General features: G+C 43.3%; 1 protein-coding gene across 2 annotated transcripts; it reads left to right on the forward strand.

Moving 5' to 3' along the window:
- Nucleotides 1–4,430: 4,430 nt before the first annotated feature.
- Nucleotides 4,431–18,848, forward strand: si:ch211-159i8.4 (matrix-remodeling-associated protein 5). Of its 2 annotated transcripts, XM_058062972.1 has the most exons (17): nt 4,431–4,784; nt 6,853–6,976; nt 7,070–7,206; nt 10,174–10,303; nt 10,636–10,874; nt 10,941–11,092; nt 11,444–14,095; nt 14,166–14,335; nt 14,435–14,714; nt 14,799–14,996; nt 15,169–15,687; nt 15,758–15,929; nt 16,029–16,289; nt 16,397–16,523; nt 16,620–16,700; nt 16,781–17,927; nt 18,015–18,848. In XM_058062972.1, exons 2-17 carry the CDS (start codon nt 6,890–6,892, stop codon nt 18,566–18,568), a joined length of 6,906 nt encoding a protein of 2,301 aa, XP_057918955.1. In that variant the 5' UTR covers nt 4,431–4,784; nt 6,853–6,889; the 3' UTR covers nt 18,569–18,848. The 2 variants fall into 2 exon arrangements, with proteins under 2 accessions (XP_057918955.1, XP_057918956.1); XM_058062973.1 differs by lacking the exon at nt 4,431–4,784 and having other exon boundaries at nt 6,833–6,976.
- Nucleotides 18,849–19,594: the final 746 nt, after the last annotated feature.

Consider the following 19,594-nt stretch of genomic DNA (forward strand, 5'->3'; position numbering starts at 1 on the left):
CGAGAGAATGAACAAGAGGGAAACATTAAAACCCTGGAGTGAAGGTTTATGTAACATTTAGTGTGATTGATGGACACACCACAATCAACCTTACAGACAAACACACACATAGTACACAACATCATACTGAGTATACACAGTCCCACATTCCAAAAACATGCTAGGTTAATTAGCCACTCCAAATTGTCCATAGGTATGAATGTGAGTGTGAATGGTTGTTTGTCTATATGTGCCCTGTGATTGGCTGGCCACCAGTCCAGGGTGTACCCCGCCTCTCGCCCGAAGACATCTGGGATAGGCTCCAGCAGCCCCCTGCGACCATAGTGAGGATAAGTGGCATAGTCTCTGCGGGGTCTAAGTATTAGACCATGGTGTTGAACCCCAGGTCCAAACAGTTCTGTCCACAATGTGCCATTGGCTTTATTTGGTTTGAGAGCGGCTCAGCAGCTCGCTGGAGTCCACCCCAGAGTCCTCTTCACCCTTGAAGTCACCTGCTGCATGCCACATGTTGAATCCCAACACATGCCATCAGAGGTGCCATATAGAGGAGATCAATGTGTACCACCTTGGACCATAGCACCACAGGTTGCTGTGCAACTCCACGTTAATGCGTGTTTGTTGCTCTACTCCCAATTGGACACCCAGCCTTTGCACCAGTGGAAGTGCAAATGCCTCGTGGGCAGCAGAGTGTAGAACTTTGCCTGGTGCTTTCCACAGCTCATATTTGTAGTAGATGATGAATGATCCCAGGTGCTGAGTTACTAGGCTGTACAAACGTTTAACTCTCACACATATTTGCATCTGTGGGAATTGCTAATTAACAAAAATAAATGTGCACAGTATAATAAAAAGGCTGAGATGTGTAGTAGTGCATTTTCCTTATTTTCCACATTGGATAATGCACTTTACAACTGCCAAAGAAATAAAAACATGAAATGAAATGAAGAAATCCTTAAAAGCTATCAGAATAAGTATATGAATATTTGGGCTGACTGACAGTAAAGAAAAGTCGTCAAATGATCGCTGTTTTGTGGTTGAATATGGTTTGTTATTAGTAAAAAAATAATAATAATAACAAAAATACAAATACAAGACATTCAAAAGACGTGATATGAAGTGTAAACAGTAAAAAAAAATATATATATATATGTATTTAGTATCATTTATTTGTGACATCTCGATACAACCAAGCAAGGACTATGTGACACAAAGAATCCCTATAATATGTCAGATTTATGTACGATGTGAGCGTTCATGGTCCAGGGGGACATTTACCCTGAGAGCAGAATGGCAAATCAATGTAGTAAAAGAGCTGATATATCACAAAACATAACTTTTGGTAATGGTTTTAGAAAGCGCCAGCTCAGCAGGCCTGACAGCCAAACAAATCACAGTCCAGCCAACAGCTAATGAGCTCCACGGTCCAACTCCATCAAGAAAAAAAGAAAACCTTCTAACACTGGACAGAAGGAATATCGAGGAAAAAAAGTAGACCATTGATCGTCAAATACAAAAATACATATTTCCCTCCATGTACTTTTGATAAGTGTCGCCATACAAGTCAACAAATTCCAGAGAAGTTGTTATTCAAACGGAGATTCCAGCAATATACAGTTGGACAGATAAACATCAAACACAGGACTGGACTTCAAGGCACTGTTCCGTCAGCGTCAGCTTTTCTTCTGAGCTGACAATAAAACGTTGAGTATCACCTTGTGGAACAATACGAGTGCATGAAAGGAATGCAGTGGACAGCATATTGATGACTGAGATTCTTATTAAAATAGCAAAGAGTGGATGGTATAGAATCATAGCTCTTTGAGCGCGAGATCAACATATCTGGTCGGGGATGGACGATACCAATGTATAAACAGACTAAGACAGAATAACATGACTGTACACTGAACTTACAGCTCATAATCACAGTAAACATATGATATGAGCATACAGTATGTTATCAAAACACAAACATTTGGAGATGGCTGATGTGGGATAAGATGCCATGTTTAGGGATCCATGCAAACATACAAGCTAACTATGCGTATGTGCTCAGATAACAATGAAGAACACTTGGCAAAACAGGATGTAGAAGTATGCTAGTACTTCAAGCAGTACAGCAGAGCCTGGTTGACTGACTAGATACCCAAGCAGAGCAGCCACCTTTTATCTACCTTTTGGGTGTTAAGTTGCTGTGTGATGAATTTAGCCTTCTTTCTGGGATGAAACCGTGAGTCAGACTGTTGTACTGAGTGACGACCTTCTGAAAAGAAAAAGTGTAAACTGTGGTGGCGTTCGCTCTCTTTAGCCAACACAACAACGGTTGCCTGCTAGTCACCCCAGCACTGGTTGCCTCGTCGGACATGTTGGGTTATGTTTGTTAGATGAATGGATGTTTTGCAGTTCAGTATCCATCTTGCACCCCATCCTCAGATGCTCACTGTGCTGATGCCACTTATGATAGTTGTTTTTGAATCCGGAGGCTCCACCGTACTGAATTTGTATGCACACGTGCTGGTGGTAGAAGAATTCCACGCCTGGTCCAGCAGCGGGATCTGGCCTTGTCCGGTGTCATTTTTATGATGAAGTGATGAGTGAAGTTTATGTGTGTGTGCAGACAGGAAGGGATGAGTGACGTACAGTTGTCTTCTGTTTGAGACGTGAAGATTAAAAGTCAAATTGGCACATATCTCATCTATAGAAAGTCATTTAGCAGGAATGTGCTTCTGTCTTTTTATCTAATCAGCTTGTGTAAATGTGGGAACCGCAGCTCAAAAGTCCGATTTATTCTCCAAAAGGGCGGTGTTTGTGCTGAGCAATATTCCATACTAACTCATTAACTGACATTTATTTCCCACAACTGACTGATTTTAGCAATAAATAAGTCAGGCGTGTTAAAACTAATCTTTTTTTAGAGTTCTTGTTTAATCATATATAAATATATTTTTTAATCATATTTTTACCCGAGTTGTGATTCTTGCACGGTTCCTATCCAAACTCATTCTGCACGAACAAAACGTCCTCAGTCAGATTCCAGGAGCTGATGCTGATCCCAGATCAAAAGGCTGCAAAAACAGTTAATGATGGTATTTAATAAATACAACGTGGCATTCTTCCTACAATTGTTCAAAACAAAGCACACCAAGTGCCCCAAAAGTCATTCTAAGAGTCGCACCAATCATGTTTTACAAGGTCTAAACACGATGACGTTGATGGCCATGGTGGTCTTTGGTCTTTTCCTCCAAAAGCCAAAGAGCTGCGTACAAAAGACCCATTGAGTCTTGTTTAGAGTTTGACTGCAGCTTAAGTGATTCCAAATGGTGGCAACAAGATCAAACAGAAAGATTTGGGCTCCCATTTCGCCATGCTACTGTGTGACAAAAGGGCCAGTTTATGGCAAACACAGACAATATGGACAGATACATAACCCTGGATCCGGTAAATGGGATCATATTTCATGAACAACGCTGCATGCCTGCCAATTGTTGCAAGGCAAAATAAATACACAAAAGTATTTCTCCAGGTGATCACGGCCCCCACGTCCCTACTGGATACTTTAGTCTAGGAGGTCCGTGTCGTTCTTAATTCTGCATTGTCTTTCTGCCATGATGTTAGTAGTATTAGTAGTCGTAGTACCATTATCATTAGCAGATGATAGTAGTATTAGTAGTCATAGTATCATAAGCAGATGTACCTGAAATGCGTATTTTGATTTCTCCATCATCATAGTCAGGGATGAGGCAATTAAATGTCACAGACCCTGACCAAGGTCTGAGGGACCAATTACAAAAAGGAATGCAAACTCATTTAGTGAATGATATTCTAATACAAAACCCAAGGTTTGAAAACATTTCTGACAAGCCATAAAAATCCTACTCATACTCTAGTAGATATAAATGAAAATAAGATATTTGAGGCATAAAAATGACTTGTGCTTGTGTGTCTTTCTGTAATTGTTTTGCCACTTTGGGGAGCTGAGTGAGGGGCGGACAGGAAGTGACTTTGGGGTTTCTGAGTTGAGTTTAAGCTTGGCATGTGTTACGGCCATGACAGTAGCCAGTGTTTGATTCTAGATAGATAATAGTTAATAGATCATTTTTGATTAAAAAATTTTAATTTTTGATTTTTTCCGTGCAGCCATTGGGGCAGATAGTATTGTTGATCTATAATCTAGAATTATAGATGGATAATCAAACCTGTCATAAGGTTCATAGCGATCAAGTGTGGTGTATGTCTCTCACAGTAACATTACTGACCCCTAGTGACCAGTGTAGAATAGCACATATCATTGTCACGTCTTTGAATGCATCTTCTGCCTTTTGATGTTGATGTTTCCAACAAATTGGTGGGAAAGCGAGAGGAGGCCCAAAGAAAGAAAGCAGGAAATGAAGAGGACGTGCTAATGTTTCCAGCAGACCGGGCTTTTGGGGAGGTGAAGGGAAGGAGCGTAGGTGTAGGAGGGGATGGAGAAGTGGTGCTGCATTCCTGTCTGAACACACCAAACGGGACCAGAAAGGAGAAAAGAAGTTAATCTGAAATCCAGATGCCTTAAGGACCAACAGAGGGTCAAACTAATCCAAACAGTCACATAGTCGCAGAGCTCCATCCCTTCTTGTGTTCTGTTGTTTTTGCAGACTTTTACAAGTCAACTGGCATCGGCCGGACTAAAAGATCAACTGGATACTTTTTACGCCTGCGTTGTCTTGTTAAACCTGCTGCAGTCAAATCCACAGGATTTCTTTCTTTTTGCTATACTTTGTTTTCTTTTCTTCGAGAGGAATTCCCAGGTGAGTGTGTGAAGGCACTCGTTCAGATGTTCATTAACTTAACTTAACTCCCACCATGATGCCATTTTTAATTCTTTGTAAAAATGCTGTTTTTTGGAGCATTTCCAATGTTGACATGTACGTATCTTACAATATCTTATCTACAATTGAATGAATTCCACAAAGATGGCAAATGAAAGGAGTGGAATGCCCATCAGCGCATCCAACAAGACATGTATTAACAGATTATATGCAAGTACAGTACGTCTCTGTGTAGTCACTCCTTCAAGATTAGCCGAGTCAGCATCCTTGCATGATTTCTAAAGAACAGGTGATAGGTTGCCATTTCTTGAAATACATATTCCAAATATCACCTATTACTAAATCACCACAACTGCATGATTTGTGAATGCACAGTACTATATTACATATTACATTACTACTGTATTGCACACCAGAATGGAAACAAACGTGGAAAAAAAGAGTTGGCTCAGAGTCAGCTTAATGTTTTTGACATGTCCATGTGCTCCTCACCCCTCTGAGGCACCAATGGATACCTCAGCCAGGACATCCTCCTACCTGAGTCACAGGCCGTTACATAAAGTGATATTCAAGCCATATCCTTACTAGGGACAAGTACTACGATGTGCTTTTCATATACTGCAGAATTGGAATTAAACATGGAGTGGTGAAATGCTGAGAGACAAAATCACTCATCTCTCACAAGGAAGGGTTAGCGAGTACACAGATAGCTTCATCATGAGCTGTAATGTAAACTTGCATTGTCATGCTTGAAACCACAACGCCAGCCTCACCCTAATTCCTCAGGCGTCATCCCAAGAGCCATCTGTTGTTGGACTACATATCGCTACAAATTGGATGTTTTCATTAGTGCTGAAAACACGGGCGACCAGCCCAGGGTCCAGCATACCCTGTGACCTTATATATTAGTCCGTATTAGTCCATGTTTACTAATCACTTAGTAGTATGTTTGAATGATGGAGTGGGATTGTATGCCATGTATAAAGTATGCCCTGACTGCTCCTGCCTACAAGCATTGAAACTGTGGCAATAAATTACATTTAAAGGGAAAACGTAGTGGCATATTTATGACACTACATTTCAGACAGACTTTAGGACAAAGGGTCAGGGGTTTTGGTTTAGAGGTCACCCTCAGTAACCGAGGCATATAAAACTCCGTCCATGAGCCAATGAATGTGAAGCTGCCATCTTGATATTTGTCACTTTTCTATGCTTGTTTTTCATCATCTTAAACAAACCAATATCCTTTATATTATTAGCTGTCTTGATCCTTTTAGAGATCTGGTAAACAATCTAAATAAACAAGCTTTCCCAAAGGTGGGCTGTATGCCTTCTTAACGAGTAGTGTACCCACTGGAAATAATGTCCTAAAGGCTGACCAATCACAGCCTTTATAGTCCCCATTGTCACAATGCGGAAGTCGGTTTTTGGCACCGTGTTCTACACTATGGTCTCTGTTTTTAGTGTTGTCTCTTACTTGCGTCCTCTCCCTCTGTCTCCAGGGAGAATGGTAAAACCATTAGTGAGGAAGGCCGAGTCCACCGGCATCTCTGACCCAGGAAAACAATTCCATACCACTTGACAGTGGTGACCAGTTTTAAAGATCATTATTACTCTTTCAAGGCACGGCAGGTTCTGGGTCTGCTCTCCCTTAGCAGCATTAGAGGTGATGACGTGTAGACGTGATTACTACATGAAGTTATAAATATCACATGGTAGGACCAGTCTAATACAACGGCTAAGGCAAAGTCACGGTCTAGGTCTCAGGTCGTCTCCAGGTCACAAGGGTCCAGGTTTAAGGAGCATTCCAGAAACCCATAGCTTGTGTTCACCCTGACCTTTGACTCCTCTGAGGAAGCATCAACACGCAGGTCAATTCTTCCTACGACTTCCTACAAGCCAACCTGTGACTTGCCTGTAATGGTTTCATACTCTGCATCGTCAAAATAGTCCAGATTCCAGATCACGTCTTCAGGTTTCAACTTAGAGGTTAGATCCAGGACCACCAGCCAACGGCCAAATGAACACAATTCATCACTTCCTGCAGATGCATTAATGGCGTGAGCAGCTTCAGTGATTAAGTTATGGCGTCGTGGTGGTGCACCAAGATCTTCTGCAGGTTGGCTGCAGCGGCCTTTCCCCTGATCATCACATCGCTACTTTGGCTGACGGTAAATATCAGCTTAAGATATTGGGACTGGGATGAATTATTCCGTGTTATTATCTTATTTTGTTCCGTGCAATTACATAACTTGTCGTTGCAGATCCCCCCCGCCCATGCTGCACCTTCCTGTCCACGGAGCTGCAGCTGCCCAGGCGTCAAAGACGTCCACTGTACTTTCAGACATCTCACAGCCATTCCAAGAAACTTTCCCAAAGACACAGAGAGGCTCAACTTGGGGTAAGTTCCAGTTTGAAGGTGTGCTATTGAAGATCTAAACGTGCTACACAAGTTGGGGCAAAACTTAACACCCCACAGGAAATACTTTGGCGTCTCGTGTTTTATGGAAATGAAACCATAAACAACCTTTCAATGACCCGGGTATTTAATGCAGATCACTTTTTGCCTCGTGTCCCAACGTGTATGATCCTACAACCACTTATTTACGCTCATTAAACCTGCAGGCATCGAGGAATCGGGAAGATAGTCAACACATCATTCATCCTGCATTTCATATGACAACCTCTGCTTGAAAGCCAGGAGCTAAAGGTTTTAGCACCAGCATGTGGTACCAAACTGACTCCGAGGGAGGGGGGCTCGGGGGGTCCTAATCACTTCCATGTGGCTCCTTGCATATTGGATGGGGCTTTGAGTGCCGTGCTCTGGCAAGTAGGGAAATAACCCGCCACTGTTTTGGTGCTAACAACAGTGTGGTCTCATAATTGCTGTATTGATGGAACTATGAATTTGGATTCATCAATTTGACAGGCGCCACCAAAAGTTGCAGGATGAAAATAATCTGCATAAAGGATCCATGAAAGGAAAGTACGTTCCGATTGAGGTGCATCGCATTTGTTGCTCTAATCAATGTCATTGTTGGCATTACTCACGTTATTGTGCTTTGTGTGTTACTGTAAAACTGTACTGTTACTGTAGTACTGTGTGTTCCAGTGCTAAGGGAGCTAGTGGGGGGAGGACAGGAAGCTCCAGTTAGGGATTATTGTTATTATTGTGCTTATGATTATGATTATTATTATTATTGCGTTTCGGTCTGTCAGTGTGGTGCTTGTGTGTCTCACCAAGCATTACAGTAACATCACTGACACCTAGTGACCAACATAGAATATTACACTTTTTGGAATGCTACATTTCCTTTGACTCTGACTCGTTTTATGTGATGTGATACGGCTTTAAATTTGGAGTCCAGTCAGTCGGACTTGATCTCCTCCTCCTCATCCAGCAGCGTGAACAACTCAAAGTCATACGGCCCACAGGTGCTGAAACATGAAGACAGCGTGGGCAATTTCCGAATAAGAATAAGCTCTTTTTATATACAACCAGGAATCGGTTCTCATGGTTTGCTTAAACGAGCAGGCCTGTTCACGAACATCACAGCTCGAGTACGACATCGCATAAACACACATCAAACATAATCAGACCCACACAACGTGGCTTTGTGTTCCACATGGAAGAAATAATGACGGGCCCCTGGTTGAACATCATTTTACTCAAGAACGGCTCTCACTGGGCTGCACGGTGGACAAGTGGTTAGCACACAGACCTCACAGCTAGGAGACTAGGGTTGACTTCCACCCCCATGCGTGGGTTTTCTCCGGGTACTCCGGTTTCCTCCCACATTCCAAAAACATGCTAGGTTAATTAGCCACTCCAAATTGTCCATAGGTATGAATGTGAGTGTGAATGGTTGTTTGTCTATATGTGCCCTGGGATTGGCTGGCCACCAGTCTCTCGGCCGAAGACAGCTGGGATAGGCTCCAGCACCCCCGCGACCCTCGTGAGGAAAAAGCGGTAGAAAATGAATGCATGAACGTCTCTCACAATAAGTAACTGTATGAATATCATAGCATATTATTGATGCCATGCATGTTTAGCGTGCCAGCTGACAGGAATAAAGACAACACATCGGCACAGCAGACATTTGGAGGCGTACCAGGCCTTCAGGGAGATGACGGAATGGTATTTTCAAAATCCAAGACCACCCACTTACTGATTTGGGGTACTGTACGTTCACGCCAGGAATGTTCTCTGTTGTTTTATTTACATTTGATGCCTTTTTGTTTAGCTTCATTATGTCTGATTTTGTTAAGTAAATACACAAATAAATACTGTGCGATATCATTATTTTTGCTCATTGGTCAATAAATTCCATAAAAATGTCACATGGGAGGCACTGGCAGTACCGCTGCATCCTGAAGGGGTCAGGAGTGAGCTGGAAGGTGCTTGTCACGGCCGTCCTCCCACGGAGAAAAAGACAGCATTGTTTTGTTTTTGTTTCTGCCAGCAACACTAGCTAGCAGACAGTCTAATTCATTCATGAATTTCACTGCCAAGATGGAGGATTATATACCCAAACTCACTTTCATTATGAAACATGTTTTCTTAAGTATATCAAATATCTGGGATGTTTGCTCCGAACACATCAAACATATTCCCATGTTTTGATTTCCGAAAGACTCATGCTTACTTTAAATTAAAACCAACACAGCATTTAGTCCTTGTAAATAGAAATAATACATATGTTTATATGCATATGGTACAAGGAATTAGGAAAGGATCAGTAGTCGTCACTTAAGATGCAAGTAAAAGCTTTCAAATGGACGAGATGAATGACTAAATGTCAGAGGGATTATTGCAACGATATACCATATACAGATGGGCAGCTATCGCTGTGTGGTATGACCTTGAAGTGGAGGTTCCCATGGGGTCAAACTTTGCTCTGCTGGACTATAGTGTCTACTTTAAGCTCTCGGTATACTTCCTGTTAAGTTCTGACTAGATGCACAAAGTTATGCCTGCAGTCATATTCAATATAGTGTTACATTTAGCAAAGCACTCGCACTGCCAATCTTCCGTTCCCATAATAGGAGAAGATTGTGTAGAAAACCCTCTTGGAAGGATATACTTATTGTAAGACTCCAAGGCAGGTTTTTCAATAGCTCTTTGTATTTTAATAGCTGGTATGATTAGTATGATTATGTGCCTAAGCTCTGTTCACACAGACTCCTGCTGCTTTATGTTGCTGTCATTAACAGAGCAGAACAATCCAACAAGCCTGTCTACGGGGGGGGGGGGGGTGTTGTGGATTGTAGTAGTAGTCCTAGTAGTCCCGACCATCCATGATATACTGGCCACTAATTTGATGACATCATGTATCAGGATTGTGTTTGTTTTCCCTCCCTCTTGCAGATACAATAGCCTGACTGAGGTGGAAGGGTCCGCATTCCGGTCGCTACGGCAACTGGAAATGCTCATGTTACATGGTAACGACATAAGCACCGTCCAGGATGGAGCCTTTTACAGCTTGCGATCGCTACAGGTAGCGTCTACACGATGGCATTGGGTTCTTCTGTGTTATCCTACGGTGCATTGGAGCAGAAGCTATTGCTAACAGCTAATAAGAGCATCTATTCTATGTGAATAAATCTATTTCAAATACACCAATTACACAATTAAGGAAATCCAAGAAGTAATAAAGTGTTTCAAGTGAAGCGAGGAAGAAGGACAAAGTAAGAAGCTAGCACCTTTTTGGGTTGGGTTGATGGTTTTGTATGTTTAGAACCCCAAAACTAAAACTTCACGACACTTCACTCTGCTTTATGATGCACATTTAGTTTTCTGTTGACTAACAACAATTCTATATTCTTCCAGATAATGAAGCTGAGTTACAACAAGCTAACAGCAGTAACCCCTGCTTTGTTTGAGGGTCTTGTTGGTCTGGTTCGTCTCCATCTGGACCACAACCTCATCAGCTTTATCGAGCCATACTCCTTTTCGGGTTTGACTTCTCTCAAACTGTTACAACTGGAGGGAAATCTTCTTAAAGAGATCCATCCTCATACCTTCATTACAGTCTCCATGCTGGGAAACTTTTGGACCTCTGGACTCAAGTAAGAGCATATGTCAGGCTTTGGTTGTTGTTGTTGTTGTTGTAGTAATATACTCTTTCTTCTCAGACACTTACACCTTTCAGACAATATGCTGGATCAGCTCCCTGCCTCTGTATTGACCACAGCGCCCAGGCTGGAGCTCCTCTCTCTTCATGGGAACCCCTGGACTTGCGACTGTCAACTTCACTGGTTGGTACAGTGGAGCTCCACACATGAAGGTACTATACTGTATGTGTACAAAATTTGGTCATTTGTCATCATACTTGATTTGTTTGTAGGTATGTATGACGTACGGAAACTGACTCCCCCATTCCGACATCCACAATCCTCAGTCTTTCTCTTTTTTGTGCGTTCTAAAGATAGAAAAACAGATAAAAAAGAGTTCAGGTCATGAACTCATTCAATCCTCGTCATTTTTCAAAAGACCGACCAGTACTGGCTATTTTAGACGATTCACGCAGGTCTTTCAAGGTTCTCTATGAACCAACGTTCATCAATGTTCTCTAGTTCTTTGAAGTCCTCGTTTGCGATACTTATCGTCTCTCCCGATGTCCTTTTCCTGCTTCCAGGAGTAATAAAGTGTAAAAAGGAACGTGAAACCAGCACCGTTGAGATTTGTCCCCAGTGTTTCTCACCTCAACCCCTGAACGGGACCCTCCTGCTTGGGTTAACTGAAGACCAGCTAACCTGTGAGAGGCCAGCTCTTCACTCTTCCCTGAAACTCTGGGACAACCCAGTGTGGGCTGAGTCCGATACGGAGCCTGACCTTCCATACACGCGTGACCTTGAGAAGCCCTTGGGCCACCTGAGCTTTGCTCTGTCAGATAGCCATGGAAATAATGCCCACGTGGTTTGTGACGTGCGTCACCCAGGAGACAGTTCGCCTGTAAGCTGGACAGCCAATCCACGGACAGCACAAGGGTCGTCTATTAATGTGTCATTGGCAACCGTCCTGGAGTGTGAGATTGATCGTGAGAAATTACAAAACCTTTGGCAGTTGGTTGCGTATTACTATGAAAGTCCTGCTATCTTGGAGAGAGGTCAACAAAGAGCAAACACCAGCCAAACAACGTATAAATATGCACAAGTTGCAAATGAGAATTCCCCGTATTTTACAGACTTGAAGGGTTATTTAGTAGGGGAGCCCACATGGCTGCTTCAACCCAGAGTCACTTTAAAGCTTAATCGGCAGCAAACAACAACCAAGAAACTGGTGATGGATTACAGCACAGTGATCACCAAGCGTATGAACAACCTAAGAGGGCAGCAAGACAACAGTGATCGTCCTCCTTCTTGGGCAATGATTCATCGTGGAACTGCAGGACGAGTGAAAACTGCTCTGGAGGGCTCAGAGGTTCACTTACGATGCAGTGTTGTCACTTCACAACAGGATGTGAAAATTGAGTGGATGCTTCCCGATTTGTCCATTGTGGAGAGTACGACTGATAAAATCAAAATTGACGACGCAGGGGACCTTGTTATCATGAATACATCGCAATCCGACTCCGGTCTCTACCACTGTATGATCAGAACAATGGCTGGTGTGGATCTGGTATCTCTGAGGCTTACTGTTAAAGAACGGTCACCGAGTCCGACTGCTTTCAATGGTCAGAAAATGCTAGTTGAAGAGGGAGGCTCAATCTCTCTCCCATGTGATGTCACATCAGTGCAACCTAGCCAAACAGTTTGGTACATGCCCAAAAACAAAGTTCTTCTTCCCACACAAAAGACAAGAAAGGCAACAGTCATGGAAAATGGTACTTTGGTGGTAAAGAAGTTGATGCAAGAGGATTCAGGGGAGTACAGTTGTTTGGCCTCAAATCTCTATGGCGTTGACATGCTGTCACACATCGTGGAAGTCACAGGGGAGAGCTCTGAAGTCAGGACACAAACAGAGCAGCAAATTTTAAACACTGATGAGGAAGAGGGTTCAGCAGGAGATTACCAGGAAACTATTCGCCGCTTTGTGACACAGGTTTCTATGGAAGGAAAACAGCATCAGAGTCCCGAAGCAAACAAATTCCCAAGGAAAGATCTGAAACGAAAACCCACCATTGTTGTAAAGAAATTAGATCCACAGGCATCCGATTTGCCACTACCAGATTCCACCACACCAATTGTCCCAACCACTTTGTCCAACCCTGCGACTACCATTTCCCCATTTCCAATAGCCAGCCATTTGCCCATCACAACAATTTCAGAGTCTTTTCTGCTGGAAACAGAACCAAAAACTTTACCGAGCCCATCTACCAGAAGCACAGAGCCATTCCAGCAGCAGGTTAATGTGATCACAGACATAAACCATGCCATAACCGAGTCATCAGTTGTTACAACCCAAGCTGAAAAAGTAGAAAACAGAAGGTTTGGTCAAGGTAAAAGGAAATTTATTCCTGGTAACTCCAATCGGAGAAGGCCACCTTTTAGGCGTAGAAAACCTCCAATGAGAAGAATTAAACCTGATCTGGAACCATTCCGTCATTCATCAAACGTACTTAAATCTATAGTCTCCCCACCAATCATAACAACTATTACTCCTGTCACGACCACCACAACTGGTAAGACAACATCTGCACAAAGTACAGTCACTGCATACTCCCAGATCAAGGAAGACAAAGTCGATGAAACATATGATAACAAGGATGCTGGTGGTTTCGATGAAAAACAAGAATCCAACTCTGAAACCCGTCATACTGTTCCGGATTTAAGCAATAGGTTCACCACAAATCACATGTACACAGAGCTTGAGAAAGTCAAAGAATCTGAGAATGAGCTGGTCACCCAAAGTTACAATATGTGGCATACAACACTTTCCACAATCCAAACACCAAAGCCAAAGACTTCACCGGAACAAAATAAAGCAACCCACACCAGAGGTTCATCATCCAAAGTGATAACTTCACATATAAACAAAAACAAAACAAAAGAGGACAGCATTTCCAAGGAAAACAAAAAGGCAGATAGAGCAAGAACAAATCCTGAAATCCCATATGTTCCTATAGTTCAGCCGATTCACCCCTGGCTCCACCAGTACAACCAAGAACGGGACCAACCAACGTCTGCACAGGTGCCACAATCACACAAGGAAAATAGAGAAGTGGATCTCAGTAGCCCTACTTTGCCTTCCCACGCTGCACCAACCTCCCGTTGGTCTCCAAGCCTTAGTCGTCATCCTGTGTATCATCCTTGGCCCGGGCAACGCTCGTTTCTTTCTTCCAAAAAAGGTAAGTAAATCTGTGTTACATTGATGCTATTTGGAGATCTTATGGCCAAAGGTCTCATTTTTCCTCCAAGGTCCCGTGCCACACATTGTACCCACACAGGGAACCAGACCTCAGGGTCAAAACCCAGTTCCTACCAACAGACCAGAGATCACAGCTGAAACGGTAAAGCCCACACCCACTCACAGATACCAGGTGAAAGATCAACTCCTACTATCAAGGCTGAGGAACAGATACAGACAGGTACGATGTATAGTATGTTAGTGGGTTTAAAAATACTACCAGTGCTAACAGTCAAGTATTTATTATGGCTTGAAATTTGCTGTTCATACCATTTTTCAGGCATACCTTGATCGTCTCTCACAGCTTGGAAAGATTGTGACACCAAAACCACGCTTAAGCTACAACAAACCTGTAAACCCAATTCAACCCAGTCCCATACCTCTCAACCCAGTCAGAGCCTTCCTTCCCAGACCACAAGCACCAACACCCTCCAATGCCTTGCAACCTTCACACTTTACTAAACCTATGACATCATCCTTCGATGCTTCCAATTCAACCTCTCATCCTCAGCCATTTTCCAAATCAGGATTACAGCCAGGAGGTCAGTGGCCTGTTCGAGGTAGGCATCGCAAGTAAATTACGACACTATATTGTAAAATAAGAATATTATTTTTATAATGTTTCATTTTAAACGTGTCTTCAGCTGAAATTGGCTCTCAACATCCAACTGCTGCACCTCCGAACCCATGGGTGTTGGGAGCTGGGGTTGGTGGGGCAAAACCCCGCATCACCACAGTAAACAAAGCCAGTGTGTCAGTGCTGGCAGAAGGTGATGCTGTTCTACATTGCAAAGCAACAGGGAATCCTGACCCGAGCATCGCATGGACAAAAGTATCTACAGGTAAGTTGCTAAAATGAGAGACGAATGAGTTTGGTGACATGATCAACAAATCGGAAACGTTAATACAATATGTACATTTTTTTGAAACTTTATCTCAACATGAATATTGTAGTTATCCTAAATGTGGTTGGGTCTTTCATGTTCTTCTCCCTTTTTTGGGTTCTCCCATCAGGTGCCACCATACCTGCCAACACCAAGCATGGTTCCCGGTTTGAAGTCTTCAAAAATGGAACTTTTGTAATTAAAACAGTCCAGCTTCAGGACAGAGGCCAGTACCTGTGCACTGCCCAAAACAGGTTTGGATCAGACCGTATGGTGATCACGTTAGCAGTCCAGACTGAGGCCCCCAAGATCCAACCTGCCAGGTCTACGGAGATAGCCATCTATTTAGGAAAAAGTTTGACCCTTGATTGTCTTGCTTCTGGGAAACCACCAGCCCAAATTTCCTGGATTCTACCAGATGGAACATTTGTTCGTGAAATCGGAACTGTTCATTCCCGACTTCCTCAAATGTCACTACTCGTGAATGGGACGTTGCAAATGCGGTCGACCAATTTCTCCAGTAAAGGAGACTATAAATGTATCGCCAGCAATGCAGCAGGTGCTGATACGATCACGTACCATGTTCACGTGGCAGCTTTGCCGCCAAGCATCAGCGAAGCTGCAAGTGACACTGTGATCATTCCGGCAGGTAAATCAAATCAAGAAACTTCAAATATTCAACTCAATGGGTAACGAAGTAACTACTTACATCTACACAGGTAGGAGTGTTTATGTCCATTGTTCCATGAAAGGTGAGCCATTTCCTACTTTGAAGTGGGCACTTCCATCAGGGGTCCATGTGAAGCCATCACAGTTCCTGGGACATCGGCTCTTTGTCTTTCCCAATGGGACACTGTATGTGAAAAATGTCTCACCCGCTGATGCAGGGAGGTATGTTAGAATGGACATGTTTTAATTAACTGCCCTATCAGTGTACATATGAAAATACTGGTTGGGTTCAAGAATGTTAACATTGTTGTCCCCCCACAGGTATGAATGTTTGGCTGCAAATACTGTAGGCATTGCCAAGAGAACCGTGCGGATTGAAGTGAGGCCTGATGGCTTGTCAAATAACCCCCATCCTCCTGTTCCTTTCCCCCCGATACACCATCATGCTGTTCCATCCCGTCAGCACTCAGTGTCAGCTATGTTTGCTTCTGCTGTGTACTTACACTGTCCAGAGTCTAGTGGATACCCAAGGGGTACAATCTGGCAGTTACCCTCCAAAACCATCATGGAGCATCGATACAGGTGACGGAAATCTTTCTAAATCACCACACAATAACATTTTCAGATGTTTTCAAATTTGAGTTACTGGTTTAATCTTATAGTAACTTCTCCATTCCATCTGCCTCCAGTCCAGAGAGACCAATTAAAGTTTTCCGGAATGGGACTCTGAGGATACTTCAGTTAACAGAGCTGGATGGCGGAAATTATCTGTGTATCTTTCAGCGACCCAATGGAGAGGACATGGAGCTCTTTCGGGTATAACTAGGGCAGATCGAGACTCGAGGCAGCATGCAGTAGTGAGAGGTAATGTCGAGCATCTTCTCACTCATGCATGACATATTTCTGTATCAGGTGGATGTCTTGATGACGCCGCCCAGAATCCAACATGTGAGAACAACACAATCAAAAGTGAACTTTGGAGAAAACGTCCAGGTATTTAAAGACCCTCGGTGTTGGTGCATTATAGGTTAAAGTGTAAATAACAGATGCATCTGTTTTTGTATCTTTTCTAGGTGGACTGTGTCGCATCAGGCCTCCCGGATCCAGAAGTCTCCTGGAGCCTACCAGATGGAACGCTAATCAACAATGCACTTCAGTCTGATGACAGTGGCTATCACAACCGCCGCTATGTTATTTTTGGCAATGGAACATTACTTCTCCACCAAATGGGCAGAAAAGACGAGGGTGACTACACGTGTTATGCAAAAAACAAACTAGGCAAAGACGAGAGAAAGGTTAGTGTCAAAGTTGGACCAAACGCCCCAAGAATTAGTTTAGAATCTCAGTCACCGGTGACTGTGAGATACGGAGAGTTGGCTAAAATGAGCTGTCGGGCAACAGGCGAACCAACACCAAGGATCTTTTGGATCTCACCACGCAATGATGTCATCCCACCATCATCAGACAAGTTTGACATTCTGGAAAATGGAATGTTAGTGGTGAAAAGAGTAACGCTTGCTGATGAAGGGAAGTATGCATGTGTGGCACGAAATTCTGCAGGTGATGACGTTAAAAATGTACTTCTGGAGGTTGAACCCCGCGAACCCTTTATCAATGGCAACAAAGGAAAGACTTCCAAAAATGTTGTAGGTGTTTCTTATCAAACCGTCCTTTTGGACTGCAAGGTGGAAGGGAAACCTGTGCCGCAGGTTTGGTGGATTACTCCTTATGGCCACTTGCTTCAAACTTCCTACCTCAGCGGCCGCTTCCAAGTCCATCAAAATGGCACATTGGAGGTGAGAGGGGCAAGGAAGACAGATGGAGGCAGGTACATGTGTACGGCCAAAAACCATGTGGGTGAGGCATCATTAGTAGTTGAATTAGATGTGGCTCCAATAGCAGAGAAGCCAAGTTTTGCTGTTCCTAATATTGAAATCATATCAATACAACAATATGGCAGGGAATTGTACCTGCAGTGCCCTGCTCGTGGCAAGCCAAACCCAGAATTTGTGTGGGTGCTACCTAATGGAACAACGTTGATGCCTGGTGTTAGACTGCAACGCTTTACCCACCATCAGGCCAACGGGACCCTGGGGATCTCTCAGCTGGCTGCAAGCGATAAGGGAGTTTACAGGTGTCTAGCAAAGAATATAGCGGGGCAAGCAGAGAAGCGCTACATGCTGGAAGCGGGCAGGAAGCCGACAATCAGAGGACCAACGGGTACAGTGTACTTTTCATTTCCAGTCCATGTATTGATTATCTTTGGGCCTTTTCCTGTTTTAGTATTGTTGTATTTCCAATTTCCAGGTGGGATAAAGATCACCTACGGCCAAACTCTCAACTTGCCCTGCACTGTGGAAGGCTGGCCAACGGCATCGATCGCATGGACTCTACCCAACGGCTTCACTTTGGATAAACCGCAATCTGTTGGTCGGGTTACATTTCATGCCAATGGGACCCTCCAGATGAGGCAGGTTGCTACGTTTGACAAAGGGACATATATATGCAAAGCCTCCAACGCATTCGGCTCATCAACATTGTCATATCCTATCACGGTAATGGTTCATCCACCACGTGTCACCAGTATGCTGCCCTCCATCACCAGCGTCAGTCGGGGATCGCCGGTGAGGATAAATTGTGTCGCTACTGGTGTTCCCAAGCCAGAAATTTCATGGACTTTACCTGGCCGTACTACATTGGTTCCGCATAACCGCTACATAGTCCAAGGAGGGATCCACATGACAGAGGACGGTAGTTTGGTTATCCAGAACCCCGTGCTAATGAACTCTGGTATCTACAAATGCAATGCTAAAAATGCCCTCGGAACAGATTTTAAATCTACATACCTCCAAGTGATCTGAGGGTCATGGTGTGTTTCTGATTCCGGGACTGTGAGGTTCAGGGGGTCTCCCAGCAGCATTAAGACTGAATGATTTGTCCATAAGGATGTCAGTAATCATCAATGATACAACAATTAGGATGCCATGGAGAAAGGCCGCTAGCTATCTGGCCGTAGGTAGCCTGCTATTTTACATTTGAATATAGTTATGTGGTCCTCACCACACATAAACATGCATTGGATGCATGACCTCGACCTCTTACCTCTGGCTACGTGACGTAGCTTTGGATCAGTTGTGTTTTCAATAAAAGGATACTTTGAAGTCGAGACTACATTGTAAGAATGGATCTGTCTTGTATGTATCCATTTGATGAAGAATCAAGTTGTTTTGTACATGATAGCAAATCATATACTCATACTGTATATTAGCATTTGTATCATTGGCATTTATTCATGTGCAGTAAAGCAGGAAAATAACTATCAGACGTATAGCAAACGTTTGAATGGTAGATACGTAGATCAGGTCGATTCATGTGTCAAAGTTTTGGAAATGAAATGACATAGATGGTTGAGCGTGTTGACAGTGCAGAACTCCTGCATTTGGAAATAATTCCGGACTGCAGACATACCGGACTAGTAAACTTGTTGCACTGTGGAGCACGGCACATTTTGATGAGGTCATCACTAGTAAAGGTTATCTAACCACACATAACAAGTATTATCCATTAGGGCAAAATCCAGGCCTTAATATAAAAGCTTAATATATAGAAGAATATTTTTTCAAAAAAAGAAATAAATGTAGTCTCATGCTCAAGGTGATCATGCTGAAGGGTTGGGTCTTATTATGAGTCTGTATGATCAGTCTCATCGAATGGCGCCAGGACGAATCATGGTCAGAGTGACCATGATTACAGTGGAAACAGTGCAGGAAGAGGTGCAGAATCTGGAAGATCTAGAAAGCTTCTAGTGCAGGTTGTCTTGTGTCACTAGAAAATACTCGTAAATTAGTGTCTTTGTTTGTATTGTAGTGAATCAGTCGTGAATGATG

This window comes from Doryrhamphus excisus, chromosome 23 (genome assembly GCF_030265055.1).
Source record: "Doryrhamphus excisus isolate RoL2022-K1 chromosome 23, RoL_Dexc_1.0, whole genome shotgun sequence".
NCBI classification, from domain to species: Eukaryota; Metazoa; Chordata; class Actinopteri; order Syngnathiformes; family Syngnathidae; genus Doryrhamphus; species Doryrhamphus excisus.

What these genes read in the sequence shown, in the direction of transcription:
- si:ch211-159i8.4 (XM_058062972.1), top strand. Translation starts at nt 6,890, where the DNA reads ATGGCGTCGTGGTGGTGCACCAAGATCTTCTGCAGGTTGGCTGCAGCG. An exon ending in AGGACATGGAGCTCTTTCGG is followed by an intron (nt 16,524 to 16,619) that starts GTATAACTAGGG and finishes TTTCTGTATCAG; the next exon opens with GTGGATGTCTTGATGACGCC. An exon ending in GACAATCAGAGGACCAACGG is followed by an intron (nt 17,928 to 18,014) that starts GTACAGTGTACT and finishes TCCAATTTCCAG; the next exon opens with GTGGGATAAAGATCACCTAC.